This window comes from Micromesistius poutassou (genome assembly GCF_964030765.1).
Source record: "Micromesistius poutassou genome assembly, chromosome: 11".
Taxonomy (NCBI): Eukaryota; Metazoa; Chordata; class Actinopteri; order Gadiformes; family Gadidae; genus Micromesistius; species Micromesistius poutassou.
This window is the reverse complement of record NC_140281.1, coordinates 5,109,903-5,136,477: the sequence shown is the minus strand read 5'-3', so window position 1 is coordinate 5,136,477 and position 26,575 is coordinate 5,109,903. Positions and strand designations below refer to the sequence as shown.

The following is a 26,575-nucleotide window of genomic DNA, read 5'->3' as shown; positions in this document are numbered from 1 at the left end:
ATATCCCATGCTGCTTTGGGGCAGTGATGTGCTTGGTCCTGGGTTCTGGTAGGCAGCATGTGGATTTGAGCGCTGGGAAGAAAAAAACAAGACCGAAAGAGTAGATGTAAAATACTGTTGACAGAGACTAGACGAGTGACTTTACTCAGAACACACTTTTTGAGATGTGCCGTTTCTGAACCGTGACCATTATGCACAAATCATAAGAACGCACACATAAATAAAAAAAAACGATTAACCTTGTGTTCTGATTCCTATACTGCTTTTTTGTAGCAGTTTTTCAGTTGCTCAACTTGCTTGTATGCTTTGATGGTTCTCAGCCTCACTTTTAAGTCACTTTAGATACGTGTGTGTGTGTGTGTGTGTTACCTGGTAGTCTGAGGTCATGATGAGACCACCTGAGGTCGTGGTGGGTGGCACCACTCGCACCTTCTTCAGGGGCGGGCCCTGGGTGTGGCTGTTGTCAGGGTTACCCGTATGCCCCGCCCCGTTGGTGTGGTTGTTGCCCTGCTGCTGCTGCTGGTTTTTCTGTGCATGTATACGAGACCGGACACAACCTTCATCAACCATAGACAGACCGTATATCCATCTATATCTATATACGGACACAACCTTCATCAACCATACAGACCATATATCTTTATATGGCCACAACCTTATATACACAGACCATATACTGTATATGTATATGTGCCAAACCCCATAAAAATCAAGAATTCATGCGCATTAAGAAGGAAATCCCATTTTCTTCTCTTCGAAGCGTTTGACACGATTTCACGCCAGGAGTTGAACGCCGTTTGGCTTTTCTTATATTGTCTCACGGACGAGTTGTAGAAATGTGGGTAACGGCGGAACTCTCGGATCTCTCTTCAAAGCATGCCTGTGCTATCTGTAGCATGTGGAGTGCTAGCTGTGTACAGTCCCCTCACTAATGTCTGTAGAGGAAACGGGGAACGCACATTTCTGACTTTGTCGGCCTTGTCCTCCGGCTCCTCCTCAGTCAGGAACTCCCTCTTGGGGTAGGGGATCTGGCAGCCTGCAAACACACTGAGGACCTGCCACCGTCAACACGCTGGGCTGACTGTTCACACGGAAGGAGTTCAACTAGCACAACAAACAGGGTAATGGAAGGGATGTGAACCCAATCAGCTCTATGCAGAGACCCGGAGGTTCTCACGGGATAGGGACACTGCCAAGACCATTCATTTTGTAGTATTGTGACGAAAAACAACATTCAATGTATATTTGAATATGGGCTTAAAATAAATACACAGGAAATTATGTGATGTGTGCGTGTCTCACTCCGAGGTGGGCAGGGGTTCCTCCAGGAAGTAGGGGTCCTGCATGGCCTGCTCAGAAGTGATCCTACGGATGGGGTCCATGGTCAGCAACTTTTGAAGCTTGGAGGCCAATATAAAAAAAGCAAGAAAAACATGATTAAGAAAGAAGATGGGGGACAATGTCAAGCTACGACAAACATATACATATGACAAAGGGGCTCCTGGCATTATTAATTCATTTCTAAATTCCAGCAACAAGCAGTCATAGAAGACATGAAGGTGTGGGATTATCAGAATTAGGTCAAATATGTCAAAATGAATTTAAACACATTTTTCTTCATATTTGTTAAAAATCAATCAATCAATAAATCAAAATACTCGGTCAGAAAAATGGAAAAAATCCAATATCTGTGTCGGTTGCAGTAATTCGGCCCAAAATAAATGATTGGATGGCTAATTGGTGTGTCTACCTTCTTACCTGCGCACACTCGCCCGTGTACTCACTGCACGTGACCAGAGTCTTGGCAAGGTGGACCAATAGCTCAAGCTAGCAAGCTAGCAATCTGTTTTGGGGAATGGGTTTGGAGGGGGCCTGAAGGTGGGATGGTATTATTTTAAATACTTCTGGTTGGATACTGTCAAAATCTAGCAGTCTGGATGGTTTCTCCAAATGTGGATACCCCAGCTTTGATCTAATCTTCAGCCCAGAACCCTAAAGAAACAGAGCTGTGATCGCTTACCAAATGGAATGCTTTGCTGTCTGGTTTGACTTTGTGTTTCTCCATGTATTTTACAAGGCTACAATTTGTGTATCTGCAAAAAAGAAGAAGAATCACAATAGATTTGTATTATGTTGTTCTTGGAGTTCAGCAACACGGACAAACATGGTAATGCTTGCTGTCTTTAGAACTAACATGTCATTTCTTCTTTAATAAGGAGAAAACGTCATATCCTCTTTTTGAAGGAGCAAGGTTCCAAGTGTGAGGACTCACGTGTTTCTCCTAAAGTCCTTCATCAGAGTAGAGTGCTCTGGCATCTTCTTGATGTCTTCCCAGTCCTTTTCTGTCCAAACGACCAGAGGACAGGATTACACAGAGGCTCCTTACCAGTTCACGCCAATTACTTTATTTACAGTCTCAGCTTTTATTACGGTCTCCCAAAGGCATCTGGAAGTGATGCCTAAAAGAGCAGGAAATGCACTGGATAATATGTTATTTATGAGTTAAACCCCCTGCTCTGTAAGGCTGAGTTACAACTTCATACAGTAATCCCCAAAAGTCGGTTTAATCTTTAATCAGAAAAGAGAAACACTTTAATCTCCCACTGGACACAATTTCTACATGTAACTTGTGATGTAAATGTTCCCTCCCCAGTATAGATGCCCCCCCGCTCTGCGAGGGTCTGACCGGCGGGGAAGCCCATGACGTTGAAGATGCGGTCCAGCTGGTCATGGTGGTACGGGTTGCTGGTCTTGATGTCCTCCTGTCGGCAGTGGAAGATGGGCTCGGACGTCAGGAGCTCAGCGAAGATGCAGCCAATGGCCCAGATGTCTGAGACAGATACACAGACAGACAGACAGAGAGATAGAGAGAGAGAGTGAAGATGTCGTCTACTATTTAGCTGGTAAGAGTGTCAGACTCCCAAGCGAAAGGTTCTTGGTTCGAAACCTGTCCGCAGTCTGCCTTTAGGCAGCCTGCCTTGCTCAATAATTACATGCATCTCAAAATAGTTTACTGTTGCAACTTTAGACATAAAGTTAGAAATGTTGTGGAAAGTAAACCCAAGTAAATCCTCACCGATGGCCTTTGTGTAGTGCCGGGCCCCCAGCAGTAGTTCTGGAGCTCTGTACCAGAACGTGACCACCACAGGGTCCAGGTCAGCTAAAGGCTTTAGTGGTGAATTGAAAAGACGTGCAAAGCCCATGTCGGCTGTACACAGGAACCAGAGAGACAAGCAGAAACGTTAGTAAAGAACCAGCGTACGCAGATGGAGCCCATGAAGGTGATGAAGGCCAGCTGTACGCACCGATCTTCACCCGGCCCCGCTCCGGTCCCTCCCCCATCACCAAGATGTTGGCAGGTTTCTAGAGCACAAAAAGATGACATTTCTTTTTTAAATTCATTATCAGTGAGAGCATTAGATAAACCATTCGTTTGGTACAGTTGGTGAAATACCAACTCAGCGAGGGTTGAACCAACTATTCTGCTGCCCTCTATTGGACAAAATACAACAATTAAGCCATACCATGTTCACAATTGAGCATCTAAAGAAATATTGATCTGCATTCATCAAAACTCACTTCATTGTTGGTTAAGAACTTGAAATGGTAACCGTGTTTACACAAGTAGAAGCACCTCATTATATGCCAACAATTCAATCTTCAACTAAAAAATCTATTAAATCACACTCAACATCCTTGGATGGCAGGCCAAAACCAACCACATGGATGGCAGGCCAAACCAACAAACCATCCATTCCCATCTCCTGCCTCCCAGCACCTCCCGTTCTCCTCCTCTCCCTGCCTACCAGATCTCTGTGGAGCACCCAGTTGGCGTGGAGGTAATGGATGCCGTCCAGGATCTGGTAGAGCAGGGACTTCACCATCCCCCTGGGCAGCTGCAGGGGCTTCTTGTTGGCCTTGGACGCTCTGTGGAACTTGATTATGTGCTGTGGACAGACAGGGAATACACCTTTTAGCCCAGTGTGTGATATGATCATGGTGGTTCCCCCCATGAATGAGGCTTCATGCTGGAGGCGGTATGAGTGACGCTGTTGTGTGTGAATATAAGATAAGATAAGATAAGATAGTCCTTTATTAATCCCCCTTAGGAGAAATTCACAAGTGACCAGCAGTACAGTGGGAAAAGAGTGCAAAACAAGAGTATATATACAAATAAATTTACCAATTGAAATAAAATAATAAAAAACAATTTGAATAAGATAAACATACTATATACATGTAACTTTCCGTTTGTAGGTGACTTGTGCATTAAAAAATAAATATGACTATAAGTATAAATGTGCTAATGTGCAGGATTCCTGAGGTAATGAAAAAAGGAAATAAGTAACAAGGTTTAAACAACAATCAGTCCTGAGGTGTGGGGTTTAGTCCTTAATCAAGTCTAGAAAAGGAGGTGTTGGGGCTTTGGAGGTGTTTGGAACGGGGGGTTGAGGTGTTGTAAAGTCTGATAGCTGATGGGATGAAAGAGCCCCCCAAACGCTTTGAGGCTGAATGAGTCTGTGGCTGAACGTGCTCCTGAGTTACCTCAGCTCGGGGTAGAGAGGGTAAGAGGGATTGTCCATGATCGCCATGTGTCGTTGAAGCCAGCGCTAATAAAATAAAACTGTATTACAACAGCGTGTCAACGACTTGACCGACTGCCACTTTTAGTCTCTCTTTGCTTTGTGGGGGAAACGGGTTAACCACATTCTGGAAGAATTGGAATTCTGTAGGTCTTCCATCATGTTAGTAATGAAATCCATTATCTGTCAGGCGTTTTCAGTGGAGCTATTCCAGTGCTCCAATACAGAATGCACTCATAGTCCTCAGCCCACACAACGAGGCCTGGGGGCACTCTGCATTTAGAGAAGACCGGACTTGGTGTAACACCAGTTTGAACCTCCAGCACCTGATCAGGGTACGACTGGCCTTCTCAGGATCAGGGGACCCCACATTCTTCTGGGACATTTGCCTTGAATAAAAACTATCACCGGGCAGCTAAAGGAGCATTATCCCTCTCCCCGGTCTTCTCTTTCTCAGCCACATGTGTACTTGGTGTTGTCCGCTCAGCGCTCCGTGTGTGGTGTGTTGCGGTGGCGGCGGTGTTCGTGCTCACCCACAGGTCGTGCTCCGCGTAGTCGAATAGGAGCCACACCTTGCGGTCGGCGTGCGAGAGGAACACCTTCTGCAGGGAGATGACGTTGGGGTGCTTCAGCTCCCGGAGAAGCTGCCACCAACAAAACAACAACAACAACACTCAGATGTTCTTCCCGTAAACAACAACATCCACAGCCGTGGCGGCTGATGAAGATGTGGAGTGGACTATTGAATGACTTCTGAAAATGGGTTTCAGCATTTATTGTTGGAATTCCCTTGTATTACTACTGGTCATGAAGCTAGCATTCTTCTCTCTAAAACATACGTAACATTACGATTATTCAAATGTCCAAATGTGAAGGAATTGAATGTAGTTGATCAGGATGGGAAATAAAGGAAGAAAGGAGAAGCAGACTCACTGCTATCTCTCTGCAGGCTGACATCGAGATGCCAGTGCCTTCAATCTGCTTCAGGGCGTAATCCTTATCATCTTTCCTACAGAGAAAAGACAGACATAATGAACCAGAGAGAGGGAGAGAGAGTGGCAATTGAAGGAGTGAGTGAGAGAAACAAAGAGACATTCAGGGTCACGTCATCTGGGGCCAGACCCCAGGGCCCGGCGAGAGCCTTCTGTTCAGGAACATTAAAAGGGGGGGACAGAGTGCAGCCAGAGCTGCGTTACCTCCGGATCTGTGAAACCAAGCTCACCGCCAGGGCTCCCAAGACAATAGAGGGAGAGGAAGCAGGCCCAGTATGGCAGCTGGCCAGGGACAAACCTAACACATGGAGAGTTTGGCCGTCATACAAGTGCAGCTTGTTCTCTCTGTATCCCTCGGCTGGATCCACTCTAACATTAAGTTGAGTTGCCCTAGCCTCCCTATGGTCCCCCAGTAGCTAAAAATTGCGTTAGGTGTAAACTGAGAAGTAGGTATCTTGCTCCGCCTTTGAAAAAAGGATCGCTGAAACGCTTCGATTTAGAGCTGGCCCCATATGATGTCATATGAGACAAGCGCTGTTACGGTCGCGATTATCGATGGGGGGGGGGGGGGGGGTCGGGGACGAGTGCTGAAGTAGAATAATGATGTATAACGCATAGGCCCAGCTTACACACGTCTCGCGGCAGCTCACATGTGGGCTGGTCCACCTGACCTCGGTGGCCGACCGGCCGACCGGGAAAACTCCCGATCGTCCCGACGGCCACTCCGCCCCTGACTCAGGCCCACACAGAAATGAATTCCAGCATCTGTTTTTATTATTAGGCTGTAATGTCCCAGTCTACAGACTAGGAGGAGAGGCACTCTCTTCCGTCGACGGACGTGTACAGTGGGTATGACGCCTCGTACCCACTGTACACGTCCGTCAACGGAAGAGAATGGGCGTGTCCGACGCATAGGGTAAAACACGATCTGCGTATAACGTGCGTATAACGCAATCTGATTGGCCAACGGATCCGTCGCTGCCTGAAAATTAAACTTTTCTCAACTTTTGGACGCAAGAGACGGAGCCGATTTGACGGACGGACCCACAATGCATTTCGGGAGCGTCCCATGTAAAGTCAATGAGATCCGTCGACGGACGTGTACAGTGGGTATGAGGCGTTATACGCACGTCATACGCAGATCGTGTTTTACCCCATGCGTCGGACACGCCCACTCTCTTCCGTCGACGGATCTCATGAATAAGAAAAAAAATATCGGGTCGTTCTTCCCCGCCCACCTCCACTACCACACTAGAACAGTGTGAAACAGGAGCACCACAGCATTATTTTCACCAAAACCGACTCACAGGGCATTTATTGCTACTAGTGACCACCGCAAAATTAATGAAAAAATGGTGGAATGAGACCTTTAACATTAGGCCTAATCCTTAACCCTGTGCCTAGCTCTTTTTTTGCCTATTCCTAACCGCCTAAATCCCAACATATTTTGCAGTAACGTGCGGTTCCATAACATTTGCATTTAGGGCATTTAGCACTTTTAACCAAAGCGATATACAATAAGTAACCTTTTCACCTTTTTGTTGAAAAGCTGACGCTAGTATAGAAGGGGAGCAAGCGGGCTATGCCGCGATGGCCATGTGCGCCTCACGTTACACAGAGGTAACCGTGGCCTGAGTGGGCATCAGCTGGCGGTGCGGCAGCACTACTTGCTCCAATATTGCGAAATTAAGTCCGGTTTGTATTTATAGGGGTGGCACACGGTTGGTTAGTGACTGTTCTTTTTCTTTCAATTGGGGGGAGGGAGACCGTTAAAGCACGACACGGTCCTTTGTTCGGAAATGTGATTGTGAACAGCTTTATTTGACTTTCAAATGTACGATTTTTAAGTATTTACCGAACAAAGTCAACTCATGGGAAATATAATTCCGGACTAGAACAATCGGCACGTTGTCCTAAACTGTTTTGTGTTGTTTGCTGTCTTTTTGTGTAAGTAGTTATTATACTATCAAATATTTTGTGGGTTGTAGGCTATTATTATAGATTAATACCCATCAATGTTGGAGTTTAGATGCAAACATTGTCTCAGAAGCAATTTATGGTAACTATAGCTGCTTTCACATATGGACGTGCATCCGTCTATTCTCCGTAGATTCTACGGACGTGCCGTATATGTGAATGACATATCCTGACGTTGGACCTCCTGAAAAAATACTACCCCCGAGGTAGTATGTTCTCCGCAGGAAATGCTAATTACCTTATATGTGAATGAGCAGTAGGATGTCGGCATTTCACACCAGTTGAGTGGGCGTGTTGATGACGCTTCGGTCTATGTTTGCATATCATTAAGTGGTACCCGCACCCTAATCGATAATCAGCCTACTGCCTTTTGTTCGCTGAATGGTTTAAAAAATATTTTTATTATTATGTTACACCTTTCCTGCTGTCGGCTCCCAGACCATAGTCCAGGAGCACAAAAGCGATGTTCCGCTCCGTCGATTCTCTCAGGAATCACTTTGACCGGCAGTGGGTCTGCTTATAGGTTTGAATATGGTCGGAATGAAGCGGCCACCGATTATTGACAGGCTGGGTACTTTATTCTTAGTTTCACTAACTTTACAGTAGGGCCTACACGTTTGCACAGACACAACCGGACTCGTTCATTACTTCACTAAACTGACACACGCTACCGCTCGCTCTCCTCGCTCGTCCACTCACACACACACACCAACATTCTCGCGCACACACATGCACTACTCTCGTAACAATTATTATTGACAACTAGCTGAACATTATAGGGTCCCATCCTTCCACTCCCTGTTTTCTCAGTTAAACACAAATCAACTACATTTGTCCCAGTGTTTGTTAGATGTGAAATTAAGCCAAAAAAGACGCTCTCTTCCTCCGCAGTCGTTTGCGACGCCTTTCTTGTTCGTCGTTTCTTCTATTTGTCTGTAACTTATGCTCCAATCTTTCATCGATCGATGCGGATGTTGTGGATGCAACGGAATATATGCATCGCTGCAGCAACATTTAACATGATCACGACGAGTTCTGCCAGTTTTGCCTGCGTGCTGTCTGCGGTCAAACCAAAACAAACCCGATCCCGCCCCTTGCGACCCTACGTCATATGCCGTCCCTTGCAAGCCCGCCCCCTTAAGCAGCCGGAGATTCTACTGACACCGATCTCCGCATATCGGGCATCAAGTGTGAATAAGTGTGAATGACCCTCACGGTCGAACCTCCTGCTCCACAAATGCGGAGAAAAGACGGAGGTCATATGTGAAAGCAGCTATAGCATTAGAATAGCCAACGATATCACTGAACCTCGAAATCCTAAACCCATGGTTGATGTTGCGTGTAATTCTGATACTATCGTTAGTGGATAACAATAACGCTCTGGACTAGGCCTGGGCAATAAAACAATAAATTATCGTATCGTGATAGACTTTTGATCAATATCAATATAAAACATGTTCAATATATATCGATAAGAGACTGGACCACCGAATCTAGCAGCTGGGTTTGTTACACAAACACGGTTCCATACTTATTTACAATATTTGAGTGTTTTTCCATTGTTGTATTGACATTGGAGTATTTATCAATGAAGAACAATGGAAGGTCATATTAAGTGTTTAAACAGAAGTGTTTAAATCTAGCATGGTAATTCCTATTCTTTTTAGGTAATTAAAATTATCAATAGTTATCGATATCGATCAATATTATCAAGTTATATCGTGATATGTCTTTCAGCCATATCGCCCAGGCCTACTCTGGACACACAAGCCTGTTCTCGATCAACAAAACAATGAAAACAACCGTGAAACACGACAGATATACAAAAAATGCAATCCAAATGAACGATGCATTGGATGTTTTCGAACATGGGACCAGTCCATGTTGTCGTAAAGTTACATGCACAGAGCTGTGTGGCGAATGCGATGCAGAGGCTACAGCCATGCATATAGGACATTCATCGCGGAGAATATAACATTGTGGTTCATATGATGACTACGTTACACAGACATGCATCTTTAAAATTATTTATTTTCTGCAAATTACAGTTGTAATCGCTCCTGATACGGTAAAGAGATGGTAAACCATGCCACATAGGGTTAACCAGCACCTTAAGGCCTTGTCAATAACTCACCCATCCTTTCTCTTGGCTTTGTACACATGTCCGTAGGTGCCCCTTCCCACCTTACACCCTTCGTACTCGAACAGGTCCTCCACCCGTTCTCTCTCGCCAGTCAACTTCACTTTGAAGTCATAGTCCATGTTCCCTATTGTTGATCTCCTTCTGGAGCCGCTCGGGAGGCAGGCTACTTAAAGAGCTCGGTACCTCGGCTAGCTGCCTTCCCTGGCGAAGCTCCTTCTTTCAGCCCCGTCTCCACATCTAGTTTCCTATGGTGAGGGGGTATTGGGTTTACCGTGAGGACTCCAGTGGCATTAAGTGAGTCAGGTGTGATCGATAATGACTATTGCTTTCTCTTCTAGCTGCGTTTCTCTTCAGCCGGTTGGTAACGGCGGAGACGCGTCACGGCACTGCCGTAAAGTGTCGCGCAGTCTGCGCTGCTCTGAAGAAAGTAAGGCTGAAAAGGAGGAATGCTACATTTAAGAATTTAATCGCAAATCCATCGTATGTTTACTTTCATTTGTAATAATTATGGGAGTTGAATAACGGTGATGCTAACAATTGTACCTTCGGAGAGCACCCCGTACGCCATGCGTGTCAAAATGCATTCATAAACATTGCGTTTTATAATGCAGATGCACTGTACTGTATTACATTCAACCATACTCATTGGTTTGGATAAAACACATTTAAAAGACCACGATAGGTTTTCTGCCATATGCCTACTATAAACATGATATACTAATTCCTATTCATGCATTCGCTCACTGCGTTGAATCAATCGTAAAGTTACACAGAAAATGAAATATCCATTCCACTGTAGGCAAACATTAAAGTGACATCAAGAGCAAGATACCACGTTTCATGCCAGTAGTAGTCCCTCCATAAAAGTGGCTTCATATCCTTTACAAACAACCTACATTTCTCAAACAGATGAGGGATATTGAGGACTGAAACTTAATCCGTAAGTAAATTTTTCGTGCAGCTTTCCTGAAATGATAATATTACAAAACCCTACAGGAGAGGAGAAAGGCGAGTAAGTGAGAAGAGGTAGGAACCAGTGCACGATGTGCGGTGTTCCGCCCGGTCAATCATAGTGTGACACCACCGGTCCCATCTTGATTTGACAGAGGAAGAGGAACCGTCCATATTACAGCTGCTTTGTCAGGTACCATTTCTCTACTATTCACCTTGTCATTCATATACAAAAGCCTCGGAGGATGCGTGTGTATCTATTGACCACCTTTGCTACTAAATGAACACTCTTCACTGCCATCACTGTCAGGGGATGTATTCACCAGCCTGAGGGTTAGCATGCTAACTAGCCAGCTAACTTGCTGGACTGACGATCAGTGGACATAAGCTAACATTATTACGTTGAGTTAGCTCACCTGCTAGCCTCCAGTTAGCGCTAGATGCGTTGCGCACGTTAAATAGCAGCACGCATATTTGCCGGGCGCACAAACGCAATTCTGTCGGCGATGTTGCAACAGTTGCGATCACGTCATTGGTTTTTGTGGACGGTATACATTGTAACGTTAAACCATTTTGAGGAAACTCTTCTTTGTTGCTCTTCCTTTGCCCTGTGCGTACATGGGAGCCGTCCCTCCCGCCATCATGCCCCCTCCGTCATGCCCCTCTATCCTGCCCCTCTATCCTGCCCCTCTGTCATGCCCCCTCCGTCATGCTCCCTCCGTCATGCCCCCTCCATCATGCCACTCCATCATGCCACTCCATCACGCCCCTCCTCTGCAACACAGTTTGGACCCTCGACATGTCTGCGTTCTCCCAGATGCCTGGGATTGGTTTCTTGCTAGGATGACAACGCCACTTCGTTAGATTCCCCCCCGGCATTTCTCAACATGGCCTTTTGTGTGGGATCCAGGATTATCTGGCTAAAGTTTTCATTGGCAAAAAGAAGGACTACCTATGTTTTGATCCTGTTTTTCACTGATTTACCTCGCTGTCATTTATTTTATTTGAATCTTTCCTTTGATCATGACAATTGCATCTACATAAGGAGCGGGTCCTGTCACGGCCTGCTTTGGGGGATGGCAGTGTGTGCTGATGTTTTACTCGAACACTTATTGGCATTGTCTGTGAGCATCCAATTGATTGCGTAGTCAGTGTCGTGACAGTTGATCTACCTTATTGATGGTGATTGGACGTGGAGCCTTCATATGCTATGAATGAACCCCGTTTTATTCAGTCCTTTAAACAGCAATGCGAACAACCATCATAATATCTGTCCTCAGTGAGCTCATGTCTGACCTCCAAGCTTGATATCAATGTATGTTTCTATTTGATGGCGATTAAGTTTGTTTCCATTATCCACATAAGCCCCAAAGATGCTATGAATTTGTGACACTAACCTTGAATAACAACGCTAGTGGCATAACAGATGTGCCTTCCTCCTGAGGATGAACTTTGTCCTCCCCCTGTCCCCTTGTTCATTGTGTCCAACAGCGGTCGCACGGCGATGGACCCTGCCGGTGGGAGAGATGAGCGGCGGAGGCAGGCAGAGCGTCTTCGCCGGGAGGAGGCCTACTACCACTTCATTAACGAGCTAAACGAGGAGGAGTACCGGCTCATGAGAGATGGTAACCTGCTGGGCACCCCTGGTGAGTGGGAACCCGGGCACGGCGTTGACATGCCACTTTACCCGCTGATCAACCTCTCCTCTTGTGACCTTGATTCAAAAAGGACACTGCACAAATAATGTCCTAGTACACTTAAAGCAGTGGCTGGAGTTGTGGGAGGGCATGACAGAGGACGGATGATGGAGGGGGAAGTGACCTCTGCATCGTGTTATTACAGGGGAGGTGACGGCAGAAGAGCTCCGGCAGCGCCTGGACGGAGCCAAGGAGCGTGTGTCCTCTCAGCCCCGCCCCGAGCAGCGTCTGCAGGCGCCCACCGAGGCCGGGGACCAAGAGGGCAGCAGTGGTGAGGGGGAGGAGAGAGGAGCCCTCGGGTGGGGCACTAGGGGCAGGTGGTAGGGAGATGAGGCCACGACTGAAGCAAACCAGTCTCCATCAACACTGGGCTGCTCACTGGGTTGTTGTGGCAGTAGTGTTGTTATGGTCAGGTCCTCATTTCGAAGGCATGTCTTTTAATCTGTTATTCAATAATTGCATTGAACAATCTTCTTAGAGTAGATAAGGCAGCAGTCCGAGGTGGCAGTATACAGTGTATGGCTGTGATTGTAAACTGTCTAATTGTGTACTGTGTATTCTTTACAGGGGTCCCTGACCCGGGAGCCGAATCCTCCAACGGCGATTCATTACTGGAGTGGCTGAACACGTTCAGACGCACCGGCAATGCCACACGCAGCGGGCAGAGCGGCAACCAGACCTGGCGCGCGGTCAGTCGCACCAACCCCAACAGTGGCGAGTTCCGCTTCAGCCTGGAGATCAACATCAACCACGAGCAGCCGGAGCCCGGCGAGCAAAGCGACACCTCGCTTGTGGCCGAGCTCCCGGCGGTGGCTCCCAACACCACCTCCACCCCAATACGCACATCCTCGTATCTACCCCCAGTGCCACACCCCTCAACCTATGCCGCCCCTTATCCCACCCCCCGGCCCTCCATCAGCAGGAGGGCCCAGGCCAGGCGCACACGCAGTGCCAACTCCTCCCCCCGCTCTGCCCAAGACAGTCTTCCTCCGGCGCCCCCTCCCGCCTCTGTGATGAGGAGGGGGGTGACCCTGCCCCCACCACCACCACCACCAGCACCACCACTTCCCCCTTCCTTTACTCCCCCCAGTGACCAAGCTGGCTCCTTGCGACATCACACCCTGAACGCGGCGCTGGAGCGTGGGCGTGACGAGGTGACGGCCTCCCTGGAGTGTCCACGTGTGTCTCTGCCGAGGCCACCTGCCTCTCAGTCCCCACCAGGGGGCCGTGACTCCCGTGGGACCAGGACTCGATCCCGCGGTCGAATCCGCAGGGCCGCCGGAGGGGCCTCATCTCGGTCTTCAAGGAGAAGCCGTTCCCCCTTAAACAGAACACCTGTCGCCAGTTCCGCTCCCCAGTCTGGCGTCACTGGCAGTGGTTCTGATGGCCAAAGCCTCGAACAAGGCGCTGGAACTAGCTTGGTTTCCGTGGAGACACAGGAGGCTGGGTTGGAGCCCGTCGCTCTAACCGAGGCCGCCACAGAGGCAGGGGATCACGAAGGGGAGGCCCAGGCGGCTGCTGCAGGCGTTGGGAGCGTCCGCCGCCACCCCACCATCATGCTGGACCTGCAGGTCAGGAGGATCCGCCCTGGAGAGAATAGGGACCGGGACAGCATCGCCAGCCGGACGCGGTCCCGCGCCCGCGTAGCGGAGAACACGGTCACCTTCGAAAGTGACAGTGGCGGATTCCGGCGTACCATCTCGCGCTCAGAGCGGGCCGGGATACGCACCTACGTCAGCACCATCCGCATCCCTCTTCGGCGCATCAGCGAGACGGGCCTGGGGGAGCCCAACTCCACCGCCCTGCGCTCCATCCTGCGCCAGATCATGACCGGCTTCGGAGAGCTCAGCTCCCTCATGGAGACGGAGGCCGACTCAGAGACGGTGGCCTCCAGCCACCTGGATGCCCCTGCTGCTGGCGCCAATCCTGCCACCGGCCCAGCCGTCTATCGTCTGCACGGAAACGAGAGCATGGCCGGCCTCAGCGGCACCGGCGCCGTGGACGAGGGTGGGGAAGCGCGGGTGGTGGGGGCTGAGGAGGACCAGGGCGGTCAGGGAAGGCAGGGTGGAGGGGTCATGAGCCCCACGGAGGGGCGCGCCACCAGCAGAGACACGAACAACCTGGTGGAGAACGGGACGCTGCCAATCCTGCGGCTGGCTCACTTCTTCCTGCTTAATGACGAGGAGGACGAGGATCACCCCCGGGGCCTCACCAAAGAGCAGATCGACAACCTGGCCACGCGCACCTACGGCCAGGCCAGCCTGGAGGGGGAGGCGGGGCGCGCCTGCAGCGTCTGCATCAATGAGTACGCCCAGGGCAACAAGCTGCGCCGGCTGCCCTGCTCCCACGAGTTTCACATCCACTGCATCGACCGCTGGCTCTCGGAGAACAACACCTGTCCCATCTGCAGGCAGCCCATACTGGCGGCACACCACGAGTGACTGGTGTGATTCCTGCCCCTCGCACCAACGGCGACACGCCAACGTCATTCTGGGTGTAGAGAACCTGCCCAAGCGGGCCGGGCATGTACATAGGCTTTCATGGTTTTTATTTTCCTTAAAAAAAAAAAGACTTCATACTGTTCAAGCTGAGGAAGGTGAAACAGAAAACGTGGAGGGAAAGCTTACAAATGCAGAGCATTAACAAAAGTTTATTTTTTTAGACTTCTTGGTTTTCAGCACTGTTTGGTATATTTTGAGTTTGATAATTTTCATGCTAGGACCGGCTCTGGGCTCCTCAGCCTCATGCTTCAGAGGATTGGCCTCAACCGCTATTGCTAGCACTTAAGGAGCTACAGAGGCTGCTGCTGCTGACTCATCTCCACCCTCTGCTTTCCACGTGCGACATCCCTCCTTCACGAATGGACAGTGGACCATTCCCTTTCAGGCCTGACGAACATGTACTTCAGTGTAAATACCTCACTGATGCTCCAGATCCATGGATTCTGTTCTGTGCACGCACTGTTTTTAAGATCCTCTATTTGTAATGCTCTTGACATTCATTGCTACAATTATTCTTGCTAATTGTCCTCGTAGTGGACAAGAGGTGTGTGTGTGTGTGTGTGTGTGTGTGTGTGTGTGTGTGTGTGTGTGTGTGTGTGTGTGTGTGTGTGTGTGTGTGTGTGTGTGTGTGTGTGTGTGTGTGTGTGTGTGTGTGTGTGTGTGTGTGTGTTCAAATCTTTTTTCTTTTACCCTACCAATCAGCATGTAACAGACCCTTGGTAGATAATGGTCAGGAAGCCAGTGTTCACGAGAGATGTGCAAAGTCAGTATTGTGTTCAGTGTACATCTGGAGGTCCTTGATTGCGTTTTTTAATGGCCAGGATCAGTGACCAGTGCTTGAAAAGCACTGGTCAGCTTTTGATTCCTCTACTATATCAACATAGTATCCCCCAACCTGTCCAGGCATTGGGTGCTGCACTGCGTCTGGTTGGTCTAGAATAAGGACTGGGTTTGTCTTTTATTTCTCATTATTTCTACCCTTGGAGAACGTGATGGAGAACACCTGGATTCCTTCAGCACCATGACCCAGACATTACCATTCCCATGGTTACCACGGGGGGTCACATCCACAGTTTCAGCAATGGAATCACAGTAAGCAGGAGCACTATTTTTCTGGTACGACAATACTATTAAACCACAGCTGATGGTGGGGAATGTCATGGGGTGAGTGTGTGTGTCTGTGCATGCGTGTGTCTACAGAGCTGAAGGAGTGGAGTACAGAATGTCCCAGTAACAGTGGGTCTCTTCGGATCTCAGAAAGCACCGCTTTGCTTTATTTATTTTTCTCGAAAGTCCAACCAAGTTGGAGAAGGCTTTGTCTCCCCAGTACAGAAGTGACTATTTATTCTGCTCCTATTTAATAAGATGAGAAAATAAAAATGCTTTTGGAAATATGTATTATGTTACAATGTGATGAGAAACAAACAAAAATAAATATGTATTATGTTACTATGTAATAAAATAAAGACGAGGGTTTTCTTTGCTGTTCACTAACAATAGTCAATTATACATTATTACTCCTGGTGGTATTCTATGTATGTTGGATATTTCCAACGACAATGACTCGTTTTTAATTTAATATGAAAAATACCTTCGTGGTATCGACTATTAGATTATTTTTCAAATACTTAGCCTATACAATCTGGATAACACGCGTCAACACAAAACAGCTTTGCAGACGTCAGGGGCGCGCGCACATCGTCATCCAGTCCGCGCACCCGGTGATGAACGGAGAGCTCGAGCTACCGGAGAGACTGTTGACAATGACAACCCTGACGGTCCCACTGAGGACATGATCCTCCGCCAGCCGCCACAGGCCTGTCCCAGAGCCGCAATGCCCTGCTGTGTATGTGGGCCGTGAGCATGCCCTCGCCCCGGCCCTTTCAGCCTGACGTCGAAGCGACCTAAAAAGCAGGATGTATTTCAACCGCTCCAAGAAGATCCACAGCGAGGGAGGTAGGCGACGCCGCCGTGTTTCCGTCGATGTCTTCATGTCTCCCCGATGTTCTATGTGTTTATTTCACCGGACAGGCCCGTACCCTCTGTCTGCTAGGGCCTGTATGTGGGGATATTGACCCACTGTTTTCCGCGGTTCTCTATGTGTTGGGGATCTGAATACCGGACACCGTCCAGACTGCGGCACGACTGCTCATCTTCTGCTGAGCAAATCGTGTCGGTGTCCTGCTTTCAGGACGCGGAGTCACTTAGTCTGACGTTGTATCAGCAGCTTCCACCTTTTAATACCGTCAATAATCATTCAATTAACGTTATTAGCCGCTACGTTGTCGGCGCGAGGTGAGATGTGCCGCGAGGCGGCGAGTTACACCACACCGACCGACTTAACGCGTCACGTGACCCGAGTGCTCTTTATTTAAACCGCTTGAAGAATAAACCTGACCCCACATGGGGCTCAGGGCCGGCGCTCAGGCGCTATAGGCTCGTCCATAGCATAGGGACGCTCAGTGGCGGTCTTAACAGAGGCATAGGTAGGCGGCTGCTTGGGGCCCCCATAGTAGGGAGGCCCCCATCCAGGGGCGTAGGAACGAGTTTAACATTGGAGGGGACACATATCGGAAACCTGACAGATCCATTAATGGTTCAAACAGAAATGTCATAAATGAACTACACTGCAAAACCTTCACAAATGTATTTTATTCTTCTAAAAAGATACATTTGTAAAGGAAAACACATTTTGAATGGCAGTATTGAACTGATATCAAATCAATTCTTTAATTGCAGGCCTTATCATACAGTTTTGTAGACAAATAAAGATAAATAACATGGGAAGAATATTGATCTAAATTTGAATTTGTATTTTCTGAATACCTTTTCTTTTCTTAGTTGTATCTTATGCCTCAATGAACAGACACATGCAAAGGTTAAGGTTAAAGGGAAAAACAGCATCAAGAATTTTAACATATACACCAACTTGTTTTTACTCTTGAGTGTGTGATATTCTTCCATATTTCCACTAACTAATTGGTGTGTGAAGGTAAAGGTAAACGAAAACGACATTAGAATGGATGTAATGAACTGATAAATATCAATTACTGTGTAGTTTTGATACAAATAAAAGCTAGATAGCACTGTAGTGTTATCCAACAGTGTCAAACGTGCCGTGGCACACAAAAGGTTGAAAAACACTGGCCTAGGCAAAAGAGGCTAAATGTTTTCTCCTCCTGTCATTTGCAGCCACAAATTTCCTCTCATGATCAACAACCTAACATCACCTCACTCTTCATATACTGTAGCACCTACCTGCAACTCTGCAGTGCTGGCTTTCCCTGATTCACCCTCACTGTTAGTGTCCAGCTGGACTTCATCTGATCTCTAATATGAAAGCAGTGGAGATTAATAAGGCATAGAAAAATACTGATGGGATTGTCAAGAACAAGGGAAAAACATACAGACAGACTAACTCCTTTCTAGATGTGGGAGATGTGTGACGTTACTCGTTTTCAAGTGACATGGGTTAAGTTAATAGAAAAATAATGTTCTTTTTACAGTCATCTTAAATCAAATCGCTTTTTGTCCTTTACTTTACTGTAAAGTCTGCCACATTTTTGCCAGCAAATGTTGGCTAGTAACGTTTATAATAACAACGGAGACATACAACACCATTCATGGGGTGCGGGCAAGCGTCTTGCCGGTGACAAGACGCTGTGTTGCGCTTTCAAAATAAAAGCATCAGATATTGGAAAATTGGAGGGGACATGTCCCCTCCGTCCCCCCCGGTTCCTACGCCCAAGCCCCCAACCAACCTAAAAAAAAAAAAAAACATGTTTTTTTTAAGTAAACAAACAGAGACGAAGCAAGGCGAGTCTAAACGTGAAAATAAAATAAAGGGTTACTGTGTGTTCACACCAAACGCAATGGCACGACACGTTTCAATACAAAGTCAACGTAGAGACGCGAATCGGGCGAATTTTTTTGTCGCCGAAACTCGCGACAAGATTTGTTTGATGGTGCGACATTCTTCCACATGAACGGCGGGCGCGTTCACGAGGATTTGCAGCGCGACAAATTCGCTGAAGTTGAAATATTTCAACTTTTCCGCGGCATTCGCATGAGACAGCCAATCAGCGTTCACTCCCTGTGGGTAACGTGGGTGAAGTAACGTAAAACAGCCAATCACCTTTCAACCGGCCGGGCCAACCGTTCCCTGCACTCCGCAGTGAACCACAGCTTGGAGGAGAAAGTGATTGTTGCCGTTTGCGACTCCCGGAGCTCTATCTATATATAATATTATATGATATTATATATATATAATATATAAATATCTATATAATGTAAACATATATAATATCACGGCACAAAGCGGTGTGCGCCTCCGGATTATATTATTAACCCATAAACGACGGGCATTCCGACGTCTCTCCCTCTTCCACAACAGGTAAAGACATGCAATGGTGGTTATCTCGGCCATGGTTGATGAGAATGAATTGGCATAATGCACCGTTGGCGGGCAAAAGATGTTGTCAGACAAAATTCGCTGCGCGACAAGTTCGCCTGATATAACTGCACACATAACTGCACAGCGACAGATTTAGATTTGTCACGCAGCAACATTCGCCTGTTCGCGCGAACAGGCGAAACGTGTGTCTTTTGGTGTGAACACACAGTTAGGAAATAATGGTACCCAAACGGCTCAAATAAAAGAAAAAATATGACGATAAGTATTTGGCAACAGATGACACACTTTTTTACGGCTACAGTTGGGGATACAGACAGGAACAACAACGTCCAAAGCATTGAACATGCCGCTACAGCAGCAGCAGCTAGCTGTGAAGTGGCGCCAGGTGAAGACGCCAATAATGTCACTTTTCCACCGACAGTATCAGCTCGACTTGACTCAACTCGCCTCGACTTGACTCGGTTTGGTTCCAGGCACGTCGCGTTTCCATCTAAAAAAGTACCTCTTCAATGTGGGCGGGTCGTAGAAAAGAACCTCTCCAACATGGGCGGGTCGTCATTAGGTTTTAATCACGGGAGACATGATTCCCAGGAAATCTGAATCTGATCAAGACTATTTCCTGATTCCCGGGAAAGGTTATGATGATGGGAAATAAAATGAAAAGCGCAATGACTGCGCGTCTATTGTTGTCATACGGTAACGTCGATGGAGGCGAAACTCGAGCCCTGGGAAAGGAACGACACTAAAACGAAACAGTGAAACGCTGATCCTCGGGAGCGGGTCCGTGGACTCCAGCCACGCCGGAGTCGGACACACACAACCACGCCGGACACACACAACCACGCGCAGCCTAACTCTAGCCCCGGGAAAGGAGCGACACACATGGCAAAATGCTGATCAGTGTCCCCCTCAAGAGCGGGTCCGTGGACTCCAACCACACCGGACACAACTTAACTTTGAGTGATTATTCCCATTTACAGCCACTGGCCAATCAGTTGCCAGCAGCCTGTTTACGTCACACAAAAGTACCTACTCTGCTCGCTTGGAACCTGTAAAACCTTGGAACCTGAAAGTACCCGGTACTAGGTACAGAATAGAATAGAATAGTGTTAGAAATAAACTTACCTTTGCATCGCATTGCATTTAGTTTATAATCCCTGTAGTTGGAAGCAAGCTACGGCAGCGGCAGACTGATATTACCTGGAGTGCGCTTCTCTGTTTACCTTCTGCTGTAGTGAATTGGTTGCTACACCGGAGCAAAGTGAAATTCCGCCACTGCTGAGAAAGTAGTCCCCCAAAATGTAATGTGATCATAGCGATACAAGGATAGTTTTATTTCTAATATTATTCTATCAACACAGACATTTACATCGATAGTCGGGCATTATAGTTGGTTTGCCTCGGGTATACTTTGGAGTGGGTAAAACTGTTTTTATTGGCAGGCTAGCAGTTCCCCTCGACTTGCACTAGCCTAGCACCAGCGATTTCTGCAACTAGATTCTAGTTGCAGAAATCGCTGGTGCTAGGCTTCTAGTTACTAGAAGGACTGAATGAAAAGTGTTGAAAACGGTCTCCAATGATGAATAACACACTGGCTCACTTGGAAATGAGATCCGATGTCCAAAATCCCAAACTACCCCTTTAAGGAACTCCTGCTCCACAACCTATTCCACTCGTTTCACTGTTGACCCGCCCAACCTTTAGGCCCCCCAAGGCGTCCTGCTCGGGAAAGTTCTCCTGTCTACATGAGTACACGGCCACATGGCCAGACAGCTGCTGGGCTGGATCTGGGGGATTTTCGTGGATCCCCGTGGAGCAGCATGGCTGAGAACGACACAATGGTGTGTGTGTGTGTGTGTGTGTGTGTGTGTGTGTGTGCCTGCCTGCCTGCCTGCCTGCCTGCCTGCCTGCAGCTGTTTTCAGAAATAGAAAGCGTGGCAAATTGTCATGAGTGATATGAGCGCCAACTGGGTCACTATCATCAGGGTTAAGAATACAACCCGGTACTGTGACAACATTGAACCATTACTATCATGCATTCACACATAAACCACAAGTCTATTTCCCCTGATAGAGGTGAATTTTTTTTTTTACATCCAGTCAATAAGTGCTGATCCTTAAAATCACACCATTCCCTGACTTGCTGGGCAGTGTGGCCAGATTTCCCGCCCAATCTGGCAACACTGGTTGGGTCAGAGGGGCTTCCACTCCAGAGCCATGAAAGGACCAGTGGAGGCTGAGGCCCAGAACCACACGGGGCCCCAGGCCACAAGATCCAACCTTTCCACTGAATGTATACATCGCAAAATATATACCATATACAAAATATATGTATACCTTGCAACTATTCTTTGATTGACAAGTTCAAATCCTATCGACTGACCAATCCGACTGATTGGCCCCCTGTTGTAGACATCCCCTTGCCAATCCACTTCAGTGGTTTCTCCTAGCATTAAATACAGCCAAAATGATACCGGGAGCTTGTAGTTCACACATAGTTAAACAATGAGCCATTGGCTTAGTTTACTAGGCTACTAAGGCAAGCATAATTGGTATTCTTTCCATTTGAAAACCAACATGCACTGGCACTTGTTTCTAAACAGGAGTGATGGAAGAGAGTTTAATCTGGTCATTGGTCCGTTGGAACATAAGTACATATAACCATGCCCTCCATTCCTGCTAATCCCCCCTGTGGTTTGACCTCTTGATTCCCGCTCCAATTAGCCCACGGCAATGTTTCCCTTGCACCCTCAGTGACGTCGATATTGGTTGCAAGCACAAACACACGTACAAACACGCATCACTTCATGGCAACTGCAAATTTATGGTGAAAATGTGCTCAGAATTATTATCATAATAAAAACGTTAAGAAATGGTCAACATATAGCGTTGTCTAAACCCTTTTTTGCTGACTCAAGCATTATACAACGTGTGTAAGTGTGTGCAAGTGCAAGTGTGTGTTTGTATAAGCCTCATAGACCTTTTCTGTTTGGGGATCTGGTTGTCATGGCTGCCAAGTTGTTGAGGATGCCATTTGGGAAATGGAAGGAGAGAAACTGCAGCACTCATCTCTCTTCCACGTATTAATATAAACTGGCCACATGGGGGCAGTCCAGTACTACTAAAGGCAAAAAGCACGTTGGAGGGGTCTTTTTCCTGGTATTGTTCTGTACCTTGTTGGTACACATCCATATCTACATCCATTCTCTCTTCAGCTATATTTCTACAATCAGCAACAACTCCCACTTTCACCACACAAACCCCAAGCAAAACACAATGCCATTTTCTGTTTACAAACCCTCTCTCTGCATGGCCACAGAATCACTGGTGTTGTTTATATGTTTGCGTGTGTGTGTTTGTCCTTTTGCAGGTGTGTCCCTGACCTGCTGTTGTGTGTGTGTGTGTGTGTTTGTGTGTACGTGTGTGTTATTCTCTCCTGTGACAGCCTCTCTCTCCGCGTCCCACAGAACAGTTAGTGTTGACCGCCATTAGCCAGGACTCCAGCGAGCTACCAGAGTCTGCTACCATGCGCGCCCGCCTCACAGACCGGTTTGATAAAAGTGAGTCTACTCCTCCGAACCCAGCCTGGATGGAGACCCCCCTTCTCCAGTGTGCTCTCCACTCTCGGGCCGAGGGTGCATGTGGGTGCTCCCTGAACCATGACCCTCAAGAGCTACAAGGCCAAGGGTTCTTGGCTTCAGTCCCACACAGTTATATGTGTAGTTTCTTGGTCTGATGTTTAAAGAAAGAAGACAGAATGCGGAGCCTGTAGCTCTTCAGGGCGGGCGTGTGATGACTCATGCTGACCATGTGACCAATGTTTGCATGTGCTTGTAGAGAGCGAACACTGGAGCTGTGATGTTGTAGCTATAGTGAATAATGCAGTCTGACAGATCACACGGCGCAGTCACCGAGATGTGAACACAGGCCTGCATGTGGACACAACATACTGAACATGCATATGTACACATTGCATGGCTGGGTAGAGCATGGTTCCAGGCGCATTGCATGCATGTGCATTTCACTGTAAGCAGGGAGTTGGAAGAGGACGTAGGACCTGCCTGCTGCATGTTGACTGCCATTACTTAGATTTGAGGGTGTGTGTAGGAGGGTGTGCACGTACAATGAAATATTGCGGTTTCTAAGTGAGGATAAATTATGATTTTCTGTCAATAAATAGGCCTTGGAGATACACACACAAGTTTCAAGTTTTCCTGTGTGTGTGAGATCATATACGTACTGTGTGTGTGTGTGTGTGTGTGTGTGTGTGTGTGTGTGTTAATACTGTGGCTTTTGGATTTGGTTTGTGTGTGTGTGACCATATGCATACGTATTACGTACATTGTGTGAGATCCACCTGTAACACTGTCCATCATACGGATTAGCCGCAGCAGGTGAAGTTGCAGAGCAGACACAGAGAGGATTACCATCCTTGCGCCCCCCCGGCTTTTAAGAGGCTTTCATTCCACAATACTCCCTCCCTCCCTTCTCCTACTCCCATCGTTGTGGCAACCAGACCCACTGAGCAGTAGCACCCTCTCCTCTACGCACACCGGGCGGTGGCGGCCTGCACCTTGGCGTAGTGGTACTATTGGTGGTGGTAGTAGTGGTGGTGGTAGTGTTGGGAATCTCAACACTTGCCTTGGGAACACGGAGCTTGGAACCATGGTGCGGCGTACGGGTCGGACAGGCAGGCGAAATTCCATAGGTAATGCTTTCCTGACCACCCACTGGGCCCATCGAGCGATGAAAGTACATAGCCACACACACACACAACGGGGGCTGGAGGGGAGGCCTCTGTTGTGAGATCAGAGGTTGTTGGTTCGTGTTCGGTTGTCCGTTGAAGTGCTAGAAAGATGTTACAAAGATGTTACGTTTCAATGCAAGTGTGACAGTCGTAACACTGTTTTGACAGCTTTGGGATAATGGAATTAAAAGAAAACAAAAACAAGTCTCTCTGTTGTTTGGACAGCTGGACAAGTGACACAGTTCCCCATGAGGACATAAGTTATTCTTCTACAGATTCAAGGTACATTTCCTAGCTAGTCCTTTCATGGTTTCTTTCAAAGAGATCCCATTTGAAGTCAAGCAATCTCAAAAAAAAAAGTCTTACATGCCCGTTGCACAATGCTGGCAGGTGGGCTAACAGGGCAAATAACCAAAGTGTTTGACTGAGGGAGAGAGAAAGAAGGAGGGAGAGAGGGAGAGAGGCAGTGCATCCCTGTTGGCAGCGGGCTCCAGCATAGCAGGGTGTCTGGTGAAATATGCTCTTGCCATACGGGGTAAAGTGGATGAATTATGCAGCCTGTCTGGATCCATTATTCAGGATACTGGTCCACTCTGCTTTTTCGTCATGAGAATGGGGCACCAGGCCAGGAGGGCTTTGGGTTCCAGTTTTAACACTCTGATACGTGTGTTTCTCTGGGTTTTGAGGGAAGAGTTAAATGTAGGGCAAAGGTTACTTGTGCTCACACAGTTCAGAGAGTTCAGAGACCATTCAGTGTGGAGGAGCCAAAGGCATATGTGTTGGAACCCCAATGCCTCCCTTCAAGCCATCCCTGAGGAAGTTGCCTAACCCATCCATCCTCATTGGTGAAAAACCTACTCTAAACAACTACGTAGTAAATAGTAATAGTAAATGGAGTGGTCATAGCATCCCCTTGCTCTTTAGCAAGGCCCTAGGAAGAGCACTATGACTCTGGGCTTTGAGCTCCTCTCTGCTGATTCCCAGGGGCCAGGAGTAATGGCTCCTCCTTTAGGCTGCCCCCCCCCCCCAAACTAGGCAGATGGGAGTCGTTGCATGGATGTGAGGTCAGAGCGGAAAGTTGGATCTAACTTTATCCCTCTCCAGCACCCCACGCACACACACACCTGCTCACACACACATCAGAGATGAGATGAGGAACAGAGGCATTGATTGGGCCAGGAACTAAGCGAGCGCCAGGATAGGCTGCTGAGAAGACACTATTGATCTGCACCTGAAGAGGAAAACATTAAAGAAAGAATGACGGGAGGAATTTAAAAAGAAAGAGGGAGAGAAGCTGAGGCAGTAGAGGTGAGTTAAATGACGAAGATGGCCAAGGGGGATGGGAAAATGGAGAAAGGGATAAGGGATAAAAGGCAAAGGAGCTGATTACCATTGAAAATAAGTTGTGGTTTCAGTTTAGAAGTGAACAGGAACAGTTGGATGGTATTTGCCTCACTTTCCCGACCTAAACCTTGATCCACTCTCGCAGCTATTTGCACTCCCATACATTATGTTGTCTGAGTCCCATTAGCCACGTGGAGCTGCGTTCATGATGGGAGAGTTACCGTAAAGGGGTCCATGGTTATGGGCCCCTTTTAATAGACCGGGGGGAGAGAAACGCAGACAGAGAGAGATATAGCTGGCATTATCAGTTTGGCTCCTGTCGACTTTGCCCCCTCCTCCCTTGTAAAGTTTTTATCTGGATCATATAGGTCCTAAGCAGGGATACTTCTAATGGACGAGGAGGGTTTTGGTATGGCTTTATAGTCTGGTTCAGGCTGTTTGGAGGGGAAGTGTGAAGTGAAGTGAACCCCAGGTCCTCTACTCCAGAGATTCCCAACCCCCGGTCCCCGGACCTATGTATGTATGTGTATATATATATGTGCTTATATATATATGGCCTATTCTAAGTTATAAAAAATATATATTCTATTTTTATAACCTATACAAGCCTATACGAGTCATGTTATTTCCTCCAACACATAGATTCGATACACTTATTTCTTAGTGAAGAAAAGGGAAATATTTAGGGAATTGTTCTGAAAGTTTAAGTAATTGTATATTCAATTCATACAATTAGACCTTTCTTGCCACCTAGTTCATAATAGGCAACTAAACCACTGTAAATTAAGCACGGTAAATACACTTTGTCTTTGCACTGCTTTTGTGTTTATTTAAGTCTCGGGTGACTTTACTTGTGTTTCTATTATACAAATTGTATTATTTTATATCATTGCATTGTTGAAGAGACACCATTAGCTCAGGAGGTAGAGCGGAGGTAGCGCGGGTTGGCTGGTAACCGCAAGGTTGCTGGTTCGATCCCCGGCTCCTAGCTGAGTGTTGTGGTGTCCCTGAGCAAGACGCCTCACCCTAATTGCTCCTGAGGAGCTGGCTGTCATCCTGCGTGGTTGACTCCACTGTGAATGTGTGCATAAATGGGTGAATGTCAGTCAACACTGTAAAGCGCTTTGGATAAAAGCGCTGAGGACCATTTACCATTTTGAAGGGAGCCTGAGACTCAAGCATTTCATTGCTGTTGCTTTAATTGTTGTGATAATGAAAAATAAACC

The 26,575-nt window shown here is 47.4% G+C and overlaps 3 protein-coding genes across 9 annotated transcripts in view; 2 read left to right on the top strand and 1 right to left on the bottom strand.

Annotated features, from left to right (window-relative positions):
• Positions 1-10,701, bottom strand: part of cdk8 (cyclin dependent kinase 8) — an 11,797-nt gene extending 1,096 nt beyond the window's left edge. The window contains exons 1-14 of the mRNA XM_084475473.1: positions 10,592-10,701; positions 9,687-10,128; positions 5,517-5,592; positions 5,117-5,227; positions 3,807-3,947; positions 3,306-3,363; positions 3,077-3,208; positions 2,687-2,830; positions 2,273-2,342; positions 2,021-2,093; positions 1,303-1,400; positions 960-1,047; positions 370-528; positions 1-72 (exon numbers count right to left, since the gene is read on the bottom strand). The exon at positions 1-72 is cut by the window's left edge and continues 1,096 nt beyond it. Coding sequence (XP_084331599.1) covers positions 1-72; positions 370-528; positions 960-1,047; positions 1,303-1,400; positions 2,021-2,093; positions 2,273-2,342; positions 2,687-2,830; positions 3,077-3,208; positions 3,306-3,363; positions 3,807-3,947; positions 5,117-5,227; positions 5,517-5,592; positions 9,687-9,814 — 1,350 coding nt within the window. The 5' untranslated portion in view covers positions 9,815-10,128; positions 10,592-10,701. The remainder of the gene's footprint in view (positions 73-369; positions 529-959; positions 1,048-1,302; positions 1,401-2,020; positions 2,094-2,272; positions 2,343-2,686; positions 2,831-3,076; positions 3,209-3,305; positions 3,364-3,806; positions 3,948-5,116; positions 5,228-5,516; positions 5,593-9,686; positions 10,129-10,591) is intronic.
• A 1-nt stretch (position 10,702) lies between these two features.
• On the top strand, positions 10,703-16,332 carry rnf6 (ring finger protein (C3H2C3 type) 6). 2 transcript variants are annotated; one of them, XM_084475471.1, is made up of 4 exons: positions 10,703-10,839; positions 12,138-12,292; positions 12,489-12,614; positions 12,911-16,332. In XM_084475471.1, the coding sequence occupies exons 2-4, from the start codon at positions 12,151-12,153 to the stop codon at positions 14,782-14,784; spliced, it is 2,142 nt and encodes a 713-aa protein (XP_084331597.1). In that variant the 5' UTR covers positions 10,703-10,839; positions 12,138-12,150; the 3' UTR covers positions 14,785-16,332. The 2 variants fall into 2 exon arrangements, with proteins under 2 accessions (XP_084331597.1, XP_084331598.1); XM_084475472.1 differs by lacking the exons at positions 10,703-10,839; positions 12,138-12,292; positions 12,489-12,614 and adding an exon at positions 12,621-12,771.
• Positions 16,333-16,583: 251 nt separating this feature from the next.
• Positions 16,584-26,575, top strand: part of atp8a2 (ATPase phospholipid transporting 8A2) — a 60,661-nt gene continuing 50,669 nt past the window's right edge. For 2 of the 6 annotated variants that reach the window (XR_014637479.1, XM_084475371.1), the window contains exons 1-2: positions 16,584-16,800; positions 22,726-22,818. Coding sequence is in view for 5 of the 6 variants with exons in the window: in XM_084475371.1 (XP_084331497.1) it covers positions 16,761-16,800; positions 22,726-22,818 (133 nt within the window). In the remaining variant the exon portion in view is untranslated. The remainder of the gene's footprint in view (positions 16,801-22,725; positions 22,819-26,575) is intronic. The other 4 variants (XM_084475366.1, XM_084475365.1, XM_084475368.1 and 1 more) reach the window with 2 other exon arrangements.

Excerpts from the sequence above, each read along its gene's own strand:
- rnf6 (XM_084475471.1), top strand. The coding sequence starts at position 12,151 with ATGGACCCTGCCGGTGGGAGAGATGAGCGGCGGAGGCAGGCAGAGCGT. Across the intron at positions 12,293-12,488 it reads TAACCTGCTGGGCACCCCTG|GGGAGGTGACGGCAGAAGAG; the intron begins GTGAGTGGGAAC and ends GTGTTATTACAG. Across the intron at positions 12,615-12,910 it reads GGACCAAGAGGGCAGCAGTG|GGGTCCCTGACCCGGGAGCC; the intron begins GTGAGGGGGAGG and ends TATTCTTTACAG.